This window comes from Melanotaenia boesemani, chromosome 1, assembly GCF_017639745.1.
Source record: "Melanotaenia boesemani isolate fMelBoe1 chromosome 1, fMelBoe1.pri, whole genome shotgun sequence".
Lineage (NCBI taxonomy): Eukaryota > Metazoa > Chordata > Actinopteri > Atheriniformes > Melanotaeniidae > Melanotaenia > Melanotaenia boesemani.
The window spans coordinates 7,789,037-7,805,215 of NC_055682.1; the positions used below are offsets into that span (position 1 = coordinate 7,789,037).

Genomic DNA, 16,179 nt, shown 5'->3' on the forward strand with positions numbered 1-16,179 from the left:
TGGCAGACACCTGTAGCCTTTTCACATGCTTAGACCCGATTTTTTGTTTAAACCTTAATAGCTCAACACAGTGGTGACAGCTCTTTCTGTCACAGTGTGGTTGCCTGTTCCTTTAAGGTCGTATCATTTGCACACTGGCCGGTGCTTTTCAGGAGTCTTTGCTCCATTCTGTAATGTTCCTTGCTCCTTCACTTCTCACTTCTTATTTGGTACCTTTTATAGCCAAGGCTGTGATATAAAACCTTCAAACAGAGTTGAGTTGAAGGTAACTTGGTTCTCCTACTTGACATATTACCATTGATATGTACTCCAGACAAAAGTAGCCTCCCTCAAAAGAGTTCCATCCCCCTTTCTCAGTTATTTAAATTTCTCAGCAGGATTAAATCTGAATTAAAAACCTTTGTATTTGCCACCTTTTATCAAAACAACTGTTAACTTTCCACACTGGAACTTTATTTCTATTTGATCTTTTTTTTTTTATTTAACTTCTTTTAAAGTTTGTTTATAATGCACTTGTTATTGCTTCCTGCACCCCGCTGCAATGCTTTTATTGTTTTATGTAAAGCACTTTGAACTGTCTTGTACATGAAATGTGCTTTACAAATAAACGTGCCTAACATATAAAAAAAAACATTTGAAACAAAAATAAGGTGCATAGCGATGGAGATCTCAGCTGGTTAAATTCAAATCTACCATTATAATTTGTATGGTACATTTCACACTCGATTAGAAAGATATATATTAATCTGTAAGCATTAGCATTTCTAAAATGTCCTCTAGTGCCAAAATGTCAGCTTCAAAAAATTTCATCTAATTGTTATAAAGTTAAAAGGGTCAAAGAAAAAGACTAACATACAATTAGTTTAGTCTTAGCTTACAACAACATTTAAGTCTTTTCATTGTTAAGTTCTTCAGTTTTCATGGCAACAGGTCTAAATAGAACTTACTGATTTTCCCAGCTCATTCACGAGACATGCTTTTGATCCGGTTAGTGCACCACAAAACAGAAAAATGTCAAACACAGATTCTGAATTCATAAATGCACAACATAAAAGATTTATTTATAACACTGTTGCTGAAATATAAAAGGAGTGCGGAAGATATTACTATACAACAGGTAGGTTGTCTGTGTCCAACCTACGGTGACAAAAACAGAAGCAAAATGTTGTAGTTCTGGACAAGAAGGTGGATGGAACAAAGATCAGAGAAACCAGTGGTGGTGGGATAAGCTTCATTAATTTACCAGAGATTTGTGTTATATTAATTCTTATGTGTGTGAGTGATAGACAGAGATTTACCTTTTTGTTTTCTTAAATCTGCCTTGTAGGAAGTATATAATCATACTTTTGTTATTTCTGAATTTTTCATATTTGTTTATCAGGGTTTTACAAATCTAAATTTTTCCTCATATTTTCAAAGACCCTTTTAAGAAAATGCTCCCATCTAGTAATGAAGCCTTTATAGACAAATCCGGCAGGTGTTTTATGTTTTGTGCCATCTTGTGATACACCTATAAGCTTATCTATTGTTCTTCAGAGTTCCATGCTGAGGCAATTGTAAAGCTACAAGAAACATTTGAAATGATTCATCTATAGAATCTGTGGCGATACGCCACACATTGGTCATAAAGATGTTACCACAGGATTTTAAGTAAATGTAAGTCTTTGAGTTTTTATTATTGTAGACCTGACACATTTCTCAGTTATGAGCATCATTTAAGCTGACAACAATTAGACCTTGATTTACTTTGTTACCTCTGGGTCAAGTCAAAGTCTGAGTAAAGCTTTTTGTTAGTCATGCTTTACAGGTGGTTTAACGATTGACAGAGTTCTTTATTTCTTTGTTAATCAAGGCCAAGGATTTGACAACAGATTTATTGACACAGCTCCATTGATGAGGTGTCTGAATGACCACAGCAATGGGTAGAGAAAAGCTTTACTTAGCGTTGCACCTGAAGAGGAGCAGTGTTTTAAAAGCCAGAACATGTGGATAATGAATATGGCTCATAAACTTGATTATGATGTTGGATCGGTGTACAGTCCTGCAGTTGTGGGTAATATAGTCAGTGACAGACCTTCACATCCTTGTATAGTTGGATGTAAGCTGTGAAATGTCTGCTTATTACACACTCAGATAATGAAGGCATGGAGACATTGGGAGCTCTCCACCTTGAAGATCTCATGATGATACGTCTGCTTTTGTGTCCAGCAGCCAGAAAATTACATTCTTATTTTGCTCATTAAAAAAGCCAGTGAGCTGGAAGGTATATTCTTCTTTCCCCACCTGCTAAGCAGCTCATGAGTCAGACCCAAACTATCATTACAATAAAGAGACTGATATAATGGAATAGTACATTAGATTAATGATAGAGCTGCAAAAGGGCTTTCTCTATTGTGGTCTGGTGGTGTTTTTTTGTTTTATTTTTTATTTTATTTTATTTATGGACTTGTTGTAATTCCGTATTATGTACTGATGTCTTGATTTGTTTGTCACAAGATGTAAAGAAACAGGAGTCATAGCTAAATTTTGCTTAAAGAAATCTAAAAATCTTGCTCAAAATGAAGAATTCAGGTGTAACATTTTAATTTCCTGTGAAGGGCAGTGCCCACACCGCTCAGAACAGCAGCAACTATTCATTACTTTATTACCTGATCACTGATACTGAGAGAAGGGTTCAGTACAAAGAATAATGACTTGAAATTAGTAATGTATCATGACACAGTCTGTAACCTTGACTGTGTTACTCTTGTCGAGGTTTGAGTTTGTGGTACAGTTAGTATCTCTAAGTGAAAAGCACTGGATGGTTGTATTGTGAACGCCTCCCAGTACATAAAATGAAACCACAGAGGAAATATGCGGCCTTTGAGGCTGAAATCAATGGGGCGACTCCAGTGAAATAACCTACATTTAGATCAATGGTTGGGTTTTCTTTCAGTGTAGAAGCTCATACAGGCCTTTGAGTAATTACTCCTGCTGCACTAGACTACTTAATGAAGAACAATTTTAAATGTCGATATAGTTGTGGGGGATGTAAAGACTTTTTACCTTTTGATTTTTTAGTGTTAGTGTGGGGAAAGTGGGTGTCCCAACAATGTTGTATATGACTGTAGAGGCAGAACTATCCAGAACAGACCCATGCAGACATCTAAAAAAGGCAGGCGCTTGAAGTAAAAAAATAAATAATAATAATAATAATAATAAGGGGCACAACCTGAATTATAAAGAGAGCATGTGAGGCAGGAATCTGGTAGTGACCCAGCTGTTACAGTTGCAATGGTCTTAGAAATATGTGACACAATGCACTATTAAATACTGCAATACAATATAAAAAAAATATATATATTTTTTTTTTTCATAACCAAAGAAATCTGACAAGAATGAGTTGTACAGGACTAAAGTATGCCATAAAAAGTTGCAGTGAAAGGAAATGCATTGCGTATGTTTCACCACCTGCAGAATAACCACCAGTTTTGTGCGCTAAAGTTTAATACACAGTAAATTGATTAAATGCGGTTAGTAATTACCTCATGTAATAATGAAATTAAATGGTATGTCATTTACAATTTACTAATTGTGTGAAACTTTGGTTGGGCTTAAAGTGCAGCATGACAAGTTAAGCAGCATTTACTGAACCTTGCAATATACAGGTAAAGAAAACCCAAAAACTAGTGGTTCATAGTTCACATTGGCAAATACTTAGCCAAAAGTTAAGTTATTGGGACACTCTAGCTAAAGGAAGCAACATTTATCAGTCTGTCAATCAGATCGATGTCCCTGTCAGAAAAACAAGCGGATGTCTTCGCTAAATCATTGGTGCTATGCAAGACACAGTTGGAGATACAGGTCTGATCATTTAGGGCCACTAATGTAGTGAGAGAAATTATAAACAGTTTCTAAGATATAAATCTTATAAGCGCTCCTTTTTTATAAAGTAGCTGATGGTAGAAGGATTTATATTTCAGATATCTAGAAAAGTTTAGATGGGGGGCCAGGCAGGGGCACTGACCAGGAAAAAGTTGGTGCAAATGAGATATACTTTTTTAAGGTCTTGATTTGATGCAATATTGAACTGATTATTACAACTAAAATGATCATATAATGCAGTGGATCTCAAATGTATTCCCAGCTGGTTGCTTGATATTTCGACAGCCCTAATGTATCTGTAAGCTACTATAATTATTCACCTTATAACTATGTAACTTACTATACTCATCACAGATGCGTGGAATGTGTAATAAGAAACACATTTACTGTTAAACCAAGAGCAGGACATCTGCACTCTTTCCTCCCAGTTATTTGTTTCACTATATCGCTATATTCCTTTTCTTCCTTCGATCGATCGATCAACCGATCAATCAATCAATCAATCAATCAATCAATCAATCAATCAATCAATCAATCAATCAATCAATCAATCAATCAAACTTTATAAAGCCCTTTTCATGTCAAAGGCAACACAATGATTAAGAATTTTAAGCATTATTCAATTCATGCATATTAAAAACAAAACAGGCCTTTACACATCAAAACAGAATTACATAAAAATTAAAAACACTTATTAGGATCTTTCACACAGTCGCACACACACACACACACACACACACACACATACACACACACACACACACACACACACAAAGCAGATTGATTAATGCATAATAATCATGATAATTATAAAATTGTGATTATTTCTCTGAATTATTTTATCAGTCACGACATCCCCTTTGATTCATTGGTTTAGCTTTAAAAGCTGTTTTTAACTAAATTAAAAAATTTCAAGGCCTAATCTCTAAAAAAAAAGTAAGACATTTTTTTCTTATCAGTGTGATCAAGAAACCCATGCTGACAACAAATACAGAGTTCCACTTTTCTTTTCCCATGGCAGTCTGTTGGAGTATATTTGGAGCAATCTGAATTTGCTGAATGATGACATGAATTTAAAGATGCACTACTGAACTTTTACAATTTTCCCAGCGATGTGCCCCCTATCGCCGGCTAGTTCAGCATCCATCTTGCATCCTACTTCTACCGTGAGCTCTCGCCGGGCTGCAAAAGACAGTGTTATCTTGACCCTTGCTGTGACCCTTTCTCTCTATCATTTCCATTCTTTTCCTGATGATGTCTTCTTTCATGTCTTTGCTGAATCAGTCACGGTGCACGTTTAAAACTGCCGGTGTGCTTGTTTTTTGTGTTTTTTTTTGTTTTTTGTCTTAGCCTTATTGTCTATTGATGTCATACTTGGTCAATATTTGGTAACCATCTTGTTAAGTAACTTCTCTGAGCCTCTATGACCCTGTTGCGAATACAAGTGTTTAACAGGAGCAGATTTAAGGATATTAGGCCGCCCAATGTTGTTGCTGTGTACCAGGTTCACGCTTGTATTATGTCAGGTGTGATGAAGTGTGTCATTACTGTTCACTTTCTCTGTTGAGCTCAGCAGGGTTTATCCCACCTCCTGCAGGCAGTCTAGCTCGAGCCCCATGTGGCAGGCAGGAGGAGCTCCATGCGCCAAGGATACCCGGGGGACAGACATACATTCACATCTTACCATACTCTCGATCTCCCAGAGTTTTTTTTTTTTTAATAGGAATATATCTACAGCTACAGTAGTCGTCCCTTATCAGAAAAGGACAGGAGCTTCTATCAACAGATAAGGTCATTGTGGAGGTGAAGTAATTACAGATATCTGACATAGTGAGGAAGCAGGCATGCAGTTCTTTAGGGAATTGGGTGACAAAGCCAGATTAGACTCTATTTTACAGGTAAAGCCAGTCGTTTCCCCAGAAGCAACCTTGGGGTAAAAGAATTTGGGTCGCTTTATCCATTAAAGATGATACATCTGCCATCTTATTAGGATATGTTCTAGTTTCAAGGCAACTGTTTCTTTCCTTTTTTTCAGCAAGGATGCTCTACTTCTACTCAACTATCTTTACTTTCTTTTTTTGTCTTGTGCTTGATATATTGACCAGATGCAACATGCTTTTAAAAACACAAAAAGTGTTTTGACTAGTTTACTTTTACATATGTAGCTAGACTTTTATAGACTCAGATCACTGCCTACCGTCTTGCATCATAATCTATGCATATTTCTTCTACTGCAGGTGGCAAAGCCTTATTTTGAGCTGAGCTAGTACAGATCGACCTTTTCTTGCATATGGATACCTTTTTTAGAGGTTGATGCTGCAGAACTGAAAATACAGGCTCTTCTGATGTCCAGAAAAGATGGAGGTAAAACAGGACGCTAGCACAAGATTAGTGCATAAAAAAAAAATCTTAAATTTACAGAAGTTTATTGATCCGTTTAGTATTTATTTTCTAAAAAAAAAAAAATGTACTGATTGTTCAGTGGAGGTAATATTGAATGAATGAAAACAAAGAATCACGCACTTCATCACATGTATTGATCATATGTCATATTTTATTGTCCTTGTCATACTGATATAATTTGCTTTGTGATAAGAAACCTACATCCTGGGACAAAGAAAACACGACAATCTCACTTGTGCTTACACTTTGGCACAGTCTGAGGAAGAGTTAAATGGGGGTGTTAAAGCTTTCTTTAGTGCTTAAAACACCACTTACGTTATACTTATTCTTTAAGATAAGTAAAAAAACATCTTTAAGATGCATTGTTCTTTAAGACACTTGGTTATGGTAAGTAAGTATTTGTTATCTTTGGTCTCAAAAAGAAGAAAAATCTGAAACTGGAAAAAATAAAAAAGTAGTTTTAATTCTGAAAACAAGTTGTTAGAGTTGTGTTGAATGAAATTATATGTGGTCATGTTGGCTCATTCTCTGCTATTCAAAAGCTTTTTCTTCACTGTAAATGTAATTAAAAAACTGAATGGCAAACGTGATCATAGAAATGGGTGTTAAAAAATCCATTGTGCAGCATGTTTAGAGAGGAAATGTATACTGTAGCGTACCAAATGGATCTTACTCAGGCCACAAATATGATACCATCAGTTGGCAGAAATGAAGGGATGTGATCATTACCCAATGTGTGTTTAGCATCCTGTTATGAACGCTGCTGAACCAAATTCCATGTAATCTGGTGGAGAGTTGGAGTATAGAACAGGAAAATTGGAGTGAATCGGGATCACTTTAGTTATAATACTGAAATGCAGGATCAGGTTTGGTGTAGGATACACTCATAAGCTCTTTTGTTGTGCAAAATGGGGAAAAATGTTATACTATTTTTTTTAAATCAAGGTTTATATGATATTAAATATTGTAACGTACTCAAATATGTTTCAGCCACCTTTATGGAGTTTGTCTTCAAACTAAGATTTTTAGAGTGAGTGTGTTATAGAGCTAACCTCCAGTCAGTAAAGAAAAAAACAAAACAGCCATGTGGAAGTATGTACTGTTGGTTTATAAACCTGCTCATTGATTCATTGTTAAAACACATGGTACAATATGTGATGGGTATCCAACTGCACAGATCCATGCTCTATCAATCAGTTCCCACAGATTTTTAAGTGACATCTTTCTTCAGAGAAAAGGAAGTATGCTGGAGGGTACAAGATTTCACTGATGCTGATGATGATCTCATCTGAACAGTCTGTGTTCTGGAGGGTTTAATGCTGGTATATGGAGTAGAGTATTAGTTAGGAGGCATTATCTATTACAGAAAACCAAGAAAACATTGAAAGCTGATGGACAAACTGCTGCAAAGTATAAAAAGAAATGTCAATTTTTAAAAAAAAAGACAAAGAATTGCGGACGTGGAAAGGACAAATCTGATCTTTAGATCCTGCTGAACTTTGGCAGATTTTCCAACTTATGCATCCACAACAAAAACTGATTTGGAATGTTTCTGCATCCTGTCTCTTTTCTGAGATCTCTCCAACCAGTAAAAGTTAGTCCAATGCTGACTAATGTTAAATTGCGCTACCCCTTTATTTGTTCTGAGCGATTTCTGAAATTGTCCTCTTGCATTTCTTTGCTGAATTAGTTATGTTCGTGTCCAAAACGTCTAATGATGTTAAATCCAATGTGGTTGATTTCTAATCGCTGCCATGTGACTCAGTGCTCTAAAGCCATATGCAGCTGTAATGTCAGTGCTCAAATGCTCAGCTAGAACACCCTAGGGAAAAAAAAAAAAAAGGTTTGGGCCCTTCTTCGATTTGTTTTTTTTTTTTTTTTCAAAACTTTTTTGGCCTTTTGACTTTTGTTTTTCAGATTGATTACATTAAATGGCTTATTAAAATGATTAATAAAACTTTTACGTGTAGCAACAAGATATACACAATAATTCCAAACATTTTATTCTTCTGTAGTTACTGTAATCACACAGATACAGTAAAATGTACAGCAACAGAACAGTACATTACCAGAAGTGCTATTTGGTGGCCCTCTCTGTATGGCAATGCAGACATTTCCATTTAAATGAGCCAGAATTCATATCCAGCCAAACTAAATGGACTTTAATGGAGAATCAGGCTAATTATGACGAGCATGTTAGAATTACAGGGCCATAATTTGCACTCACAAAGGGAAGGTTTCCTCCTTGTACATTTTTATCACAGGGTATCTTCACTATATTTCAATTTACATATAGATCCTGTGTGAAGTGGTGTGTGTTTGGAAAGTGTTCTATACTTGGACTGGTACGATATTGTGATAAATTTCAAGTATAATGTGGATCAGACAAAAACAAAATGCATGATATCCATTCATTCAGAATAGTTTAATCCAATAATGTTTCTTATTTACAAACTGATTTTACACATCATTCATTTTTTTGTAAAAAGTACAAAATACTAATGTAGTTATTTGTTCTCAAAGTATATGTTTTAACCTGGTCTCTTGTTCTTATGTACTGTTTGTTAGAATTTGGGGAGTTTGAGTTTTTATAGTTGTTGCATGTGATATTACATTAAAATAGTGTGAACGGGCCTGTTTTGATCACTCTCATAAACTGAATCAAAATTGAATGTAGGTTTTTGGAGCATTTTACAGTAACCCGTTTTCACCACCTGTCCAGACTATTATAGTAACTACAATCTCTGAGCTGCTTCCTGTGGTGTGGCCTATCCCAGCCTGTGCTTTTGGAAGCAGATAAAGTAAGAACTATGTGAGTTTTGTGCCATGGTGAAGCAAATAATTCAAAAAGGGACTCTGACTTCATCTTTCTGCCAGAGGAAGGACAGACATGACAGGATATGTCTTGAGCTCAACTAGTGGAAAATTAAAAGTAGTCTGGAGTTTAGTATGGCCGACAGATATTGGCAGAGAAAATAATGAGGCTGTGATTGAGATTATTCTTTTGAAGGGAAGTTATTACGACTGCCAAAGACCTGAATGAATTTTTCTGACTTCTGAAAATGGAAGCTGTTACTTTAGGAATACTTGTTTTGTGATATTATGTTCTGTTTATTTAGTCTTTTTATTTGCTCTTATCAGTAGCTTCAAGACAGTGTTAGGAAGCAGCCAGTCAGTTTATTGTGGCTAAACTATTTTTTTCCCTCCAATTCAGTCAGTAAATCAGCACAAACGAGGTGGCCTGGCGGCTTATACTGAAAAGGACTGTTAACAAAAATGTGTGCTGTGTTGTGAGATGTGGATTTATATAGTCTGCCATATAGTCCTTCCACAGTTCTGGCCAGGTTATAAGCTCTGGGTTTTTCCTTTTTTTGCTTCAGTCTCTACACACATGAGTGATAGTGAACCGCTCCACTCCTGCCTTCTTATGTACACAGATGTGGGTCTCTCACTCTTGCATACACATAGACAATGCTAAAGGTTAAGAGGAGCAGTGTGAAAGTGGAGCAGTGAGGACCCATTTTACTGGTTATGAATGAAGGATGGGTCTGGTTCATGTGGCTTCACTCTATGATGTACTTCCTGTAAACCTGTCCGTGTCCAATAACTTTTAATTGATTAACATTATATGTTCTGGAGCTGCTAAAATTCAAAATTCAGTTCTGGTTTATTTTGTGATGGCTGTAGTTACTGATCATGACAGAAAGGTGTACATGATACACATTTTAAAGAACAGCTGAAAAGAAAAAGTATTTTGTATTTATGTAGACGTAAGTAATAATAAGCCTTTCCACGATGCCACAAGCAACTGCAAACTGAAAGTGAGCTGCACACATCAGGTTTTGCACACAGTTCATATGCTCACCAGTGTTTAAGTATATTTTTGGATGTTTTTTTTAGAAACAACATTGTCAGCGTTAATCTCAGTAAAAAGCAGATTTCCTGTTCTGTGAAAGCCAGTAAGGCATGAACTAGCCACAGCAGAAAATCCTCAGTTTGCTTCATCACAGCTCTGATGGCAAAAAGAATAAGCAGTGTGAAGGATATCAGTGAAATGAGATTACAAGCAGGACTGCAGGGTTTTATTCCCATTTCCAGTGATTCCCACATGCATTCACTTGTGTAGACACTTGATTGCTTCTAAAACAGTTTGGGCCATTTTTAAGTTGTAAATAAAGACAACGTGCAGTGATTTGGAAGTCAATCAATCAAACAAAGATGTTGAATCATCAACAACTAGAGACACAAGCAGCAACAGACTGCTGTGACTAAGAATCTTGTGTAAACACTTCTGAAAACCAGTTTGTCATTGGATCCTTAGCTGAAAGATAAAAAGCTGCCATGCCACACACAACACACAAAAGAATAATCTAAAATGGGCTTTTTTTTTCAAAAGTGAGAGAAAGTTTGAAGCTCTCCTGGTGTTTGATGAATCTAGATCTAAAATTATATTTAGAAATCAATGAAATCTCATCATCCAGCCTTAAGAGGAACAAAACTATCATGCTTGTTGTACACACACTGTTCAGAAGCTGCAATCAGTGATTGTATTGGGTGGATCAGTAAACATCATGGGTAGCTTGCATATTTGTGAAGTCACTCTTTATTGTTTAGGAACAATATTTCCTGCCATCCAGATGGTTGTTTTCAGGAAAGGTTTTGCTTATTTCAGCAAGAGAATACATCATGACGGCATGGCTCCACAATTATGGAGTCCTCGTATTAACTGGCTTGGCTCTCATTTAATGTTTATTTATTTTAAAGTTTAGTTCATTCACAGTATTGAAAATATTTACATGTTCCCATTTCATGTCTGAAAAAGAGTAGGCCTAAGTATAAACTCATAACACCCTACCCCATTTCTCCACTCCAACTTTTTTTCAAACTCAAATTTCATACTTCACAATAAAAAATGTACACACTCCCCTCCCTCCCTGCCTCCTCCCAAGAAAACATAAATAAATGAAACAAAACACCACAATATTTCTGGCTTCAAACACTGTCAAACTTATATTTATTTGAAGCATTAAACACATTCTTAAGCAAACTGTTTGAAAAACAGTAAAATAAAACACAATGAAACTTCATGTATATGTTCATTCTGCTTTAAATGAATTCTGGTTGTTCTGCACATGCTCGTTCCCTTATCCTGTAGCGATGACAGTATGGGACGCTTCCTCCCTTCTCCTCCTCAGCTGACTAAAATGAAGTCGTATGCTGATGTTGAGCTGCTGCTTTTTAAAACTAGATTTAAATCAAAGCGAAAATGGTTCTTATTATGTGTTCTTCCACGGTGTCGCCAAAAAGAAAAGAAGCAGGAACTGAATTTTGTTTTCTTCTGGTCGATGTAAATACATCACATCCACCCCCTGGCCAATCACAACCCTTCCCAACCGCCTGATCTAAAGCAGAATTAAATAAAGGCGATTAAACGTGTTTTCCATGTAAACCTCAATTTGGAATTACTATTTTCATGTACATGCGAAATAGAATATTAGTATTACTATGGATAAGCTGAAAATGTGAGAAACAAGGACAGATGGGTCGGGAATTGCAGAGAATTGTGTAAAACAAGATGTAATCATAGAAGTCCCAACCAGAGCAGATCAGGTCTCTTCTTCTGCTGCAGGCTTTGCCTCACCTGCTGCAGGTGCCTGAGTTTTGTTTTTATTTTCCCCAGTTTTAAGACGTCATCGAATAAAACAAGACAGTTTATAACTCACTGGAGTTTTTATTCTATCAAAACTCTTTTGTTTGACTTTACAGATCAGTGGAAGGTAACTGGTCTGCTTTATCAGCTGATCACTCTGATCGATCAGTGGCTGTGTGAAATCATTCTGTTGTCAGAGATCAGTAAAATCCTACAACAGAGACCTGAGCTGGAGGTTAGATCTGAAGGTGGGTGTGGTCATTCCAGGAAAGTGTTAATAGTGCTAATTTACGTGAGAACATGTGGTTTATTAGGTGTTGATAAGCCGTGTGGACTTCAGCCTTATGAATATTTTCTTAGCTCTGGAAGTCTTTACTCTTAAAAGAGAATGAATGAAAAATTATTTTCATTGACCAAAACAAAAATACAGTTGTGTTAAATGCACAGATATAAGCTTTTAACTCAAAAGAAGCTATCTTGATAAAACGATATCCCTTACTCGATATTGTGTGTGATAAAGATATAGAGATAAAGTCTCTATATCTTGCCATCCCTAATAAGAACTCTACCGTATTTAGTGATAGCTACACAGAAGGGGGGAATCTGAAAGCCTGAGCATTGACGCTGCATAGAGAACATCTACACATTGGTATGTGGGCACAAAATGTGTGCACACACAACATACATGCAGCAAATGTGGAACATGAAGAAATACGGTAAATTATATGGAAAATTGGTTTGCTCTTATTTTTCTGTTGCAACCACTCATATACAAGCATTTTAAAAAAAAATTTATTACTATTCATATATTCATGGACCTTGAAATTAATTAAACTGAAGCTTTATGATGAATGTTGGTCAACTTAGAGCTAAAACACAACCTCTTGAGCAGTGCTAATCTGGGAATTTAGACCCTATTTAATGTGCACTGAGGGAACTGTGAGTGTTGTACCTTTACATTTCAACATTTCCAGACTAAAGAAAACTGAATACCATATAATGTAGCATGCACCCTGGGCAAACAAGTGGTTTTAGATTTTTTCCCATTTAGCACTGTATGCCTGTCAGAGACGGCTTTCATCACCATCCTAACAATAAAAAAAGCTACTAAAACGGACTGTCACAAACATTGCACCTTCTACTGTAATGGAAGTGCTGTTGCTGTGTGAGAAGTGGAGGTGTAAAGATGTTGAAGTTGGTGAGAAGTATTAAAGTATCAGACATGTGAATGCCAGGATTCAGGTTTTGACAGCTAAAGTTGGATAAGTAGTTTTATTGCTTCACCGGCCAGTGTTCTTAATGATGTGGCTGGTTGGTGTATATAAAGAATATATGATAGGCCTTGTAGTCCTGATTTTCTAGCTTTTAAAGATAGTACATCATCTTTGTTGGTTTACTAAATGTTATTCCCTCATTTCTGAGGGAAATTAACTTGAGCTACCTGTGGTTTTATATGGGCTGCAGGGTTCTGCAGTACTGATGATCTTTTCATAAAAATTCATAAAAAAATTAGGCTTAATGAAGCTTTAAGTAAAATCCAAAGAGATTTGAAAAAGATCATTTGTCATGTGCAGTGGATAAGTATGGCTATAAATCAAGACCATTCACCTGTCCAGGTGCTAACCTTTGTGGCCCAGAAATTTTACTTTGTGTCCTCTATGCAGTATGAAAAACTACCTGAAACTCCATTAAAAGTTGTATATTGTATAGAGATTTAAGTATTTCCTCTACATTCCCAAAAGTCAACGTGCCAACTGTCACTTCTGAAACCCACTATATTATCTTTTCTGCAAACATGTTGTAAGTCATTGGACCTCCTAGGGTAAACTAAAACAAAGAACTGGAGGTAAATAATCATTTCTACTCTGTGCCTGTATGACTCAGAAGGAGGAGGTGAAAAGCTGATAAATTGTTCTGTGAAATCCTCACGGGAGCCACTTGGAGCCCACCTCAGCGCAGGAAATAATGGTGCTGAATCACACTGAGGGTGTTGGGTGTAACAAAGCCTATTTGTGTCTGTGTCAAGAGTTAGGATGGTTAATACAGCAAACATCCCAGGTTCAGATATCGCTACACTGTTTGAACCCTGTGGGGTGAGACTGGCTGTCATGCTCGAGGAGACCAGTTTCTTCTTGACACTCGGGGGGGGGATGGATCTGCTCTGTGTCTGCTCTGGAGAGCAGACATGAACATAGCGTGTTGAATTTATCCTGGTGTTGAGGCGTATTGGATCAGTGTTCCTGTCAGAGCAGGACATCATGAGAAACCTGCCTGTCATTAACATAATATTCTCCTCTGGTTTGTTGTTGGCAGGATTTATGAGCGGGTGATAGACCCTCCTCAGATGGAGCTCACCTTAGGCAGTGGAGTGTGGCTAGGGCAGCACAGCCACAAGCACGGTCTGTTCAAGGTAAGACTCTACTCACATACCCCCACATAAACACACTCAATGCAACTGAATGTGCTTCACATGCAATACTGTCTCGTATAATTGGACAGATTTTCAGCAGGCTGTGGGGGGTTGGGGAGAAAGAAAAGCGTAAGAGTCCAAACAAAAGGTCTGAAGCCTCAGAGGAGCTGCTCAGCTCAGCTGGTTCTTTGAAACGCTTAATCCCAAGGACATTGCCACGTTGTCCATTTTTAATTGTTGCTCATTTTCACAGGCTCCTGTGCGCACTCACAGCAGGAATAAAACATGGAGTTTCACTAGAACATGCACTCACTCTAGATATTCATAGTTCTCCTGACCACCCACTATGCAACCAGTGAGCCTCCTAGTTTTCCTTTGTAACATATTGATTAGCCACGTGGCCTTACTGTGATGAAAATTATTTCTCCTCCTCATGCTTTGATCTTATCACTACTGCACAACTTCTGTTCTTTCGGTATCTGCCTGCCTCTTCATTCCTTATCTCCTCTTGTATCAAAGCATTCAAGGTGTTAATTTCTTCTTTAAAGGTGCAGCTCATCCCTGCAGTGTCTTAGATGTTACAGCCTCGGTTCCCCCAGTATTTCCTGCCTTCCATGAGCAGGGAGAGCTCAAAAGCACATGTCGCAGAGACAGATGCCGTTGAAAAGTGCTGGCTTGTAAGAACTGGCTTGCAAGGAATAAGGAAATTCTCCTGTCTTGTTTACTCTGGGATCTTGGCTGACAGGTGCACTTGTAACACCTTGAATCAAGGGCCCATTTTTTACTGTATTGGTAGTTTGTTTTACAGGTTTAAAATACAACTTTAAACCAGCAGGGTCACACTACATTAGGAGCACTTCACACCGTGCACAGTTAAAATGACAAACAAATGTTTCGCTTTAAAATTTTGCAGCTTGTGCGTCTCTTTATCTCAGAGCAAAGTTGACAATTATCTCTCTCTGCAGGAAGCTTTTAGAAGAAAAATGGTTACCTGTGTCTTTATTACCATGCACAGATGGGCAACTTGGATTACAACATGAAAGCTATAACATCAAGACTGAGAAAATCATCACATCTTCGTGGATTCGCAAAACATGTAGTTGACATTTGCGGGGTTTATTCAAAATATTTTATGTTAAACATTTAAAATTAGCAGCCAACAGTTACAATATTAGTCATCAGGCAGACATTAATGCAGGATTCATCAGGAAGAAACCACAAAGATGCTGCTGATTTGCATTTGTTTTGAATATGATACATTTTCTTTTAATTTTAAATTACATTACCCCAGAATTTCATTAAAATTCTACATATGTTCCAGGGTATCTTTGCATTCAGTGCTTTTCTCTTTTTCTGTGGCAAGCCTGGTAAACTTTGTGTGAAACATGGTAAAGCACGTTAGCCCAGGGTGATCTGACAAAGCTGCAAAGAGCTTCCTGACAGCAGCGAATAGTTGGGTTTGTCAGCTTTCGGGTGCCTACTTAAATATTCAGAAGTTTTCTGGTGATCGTTAAATGCAGTCTATGACTTATGTCTTTAGTTCTTGCAAAGCTTTGTGGGCCTTGTTACCTGCTACAATATGAATCTGTTTCCATGTAGAAACAGAGGATGTGATGTGAAGTTGCATTGCTACTTAAAGTTAGTCAGGGTGAAGTTGTCTTGGTGCATGTGTCCACTATTCAATTTATTATTCCTTACCACCATTTTCACAGTGGGTTAAATATATTTCTTTTTAAAATTTAAAATAAGACTTTTTCCATCCACGGTGGACTGATAACACTTTAAGCATTTGTTTATGATTCTCCTTTCCTGAAAGAAAGTGCTGTAGAAGCTCATTATCCTCAGAGACCAT

At 37.0% G+C, this 16,179-nt stretch overlaps 1 protein-coding gene across 3 annotated transcripts in view; it reads left to right on the forward strand.

Annotated features, from left to right (window-relative positions):
* LOC121641784 (protein kinase C-binding protein NELL1-like) overlaps window positions 1-16,179 on the forward strand; it is a 316,585-nt gene that overhangs the window by 75,780 nt on the left and 224,626 nt on the right. For all 3 annotated transcript variants that reach the window (XM_041988075.1, XM_041988084.1, XM_041988092.1), the window contains exon 5: window positions 14,231-14,327. In XM_041988075.1, coding sequence (XP_041844009.1) covers window positions 14,231-14,327 — 97 coding nt within the window. The remainder of the gene's footprint in view (window positions 1-14,230; window positions 14,328-16,179) is intronic.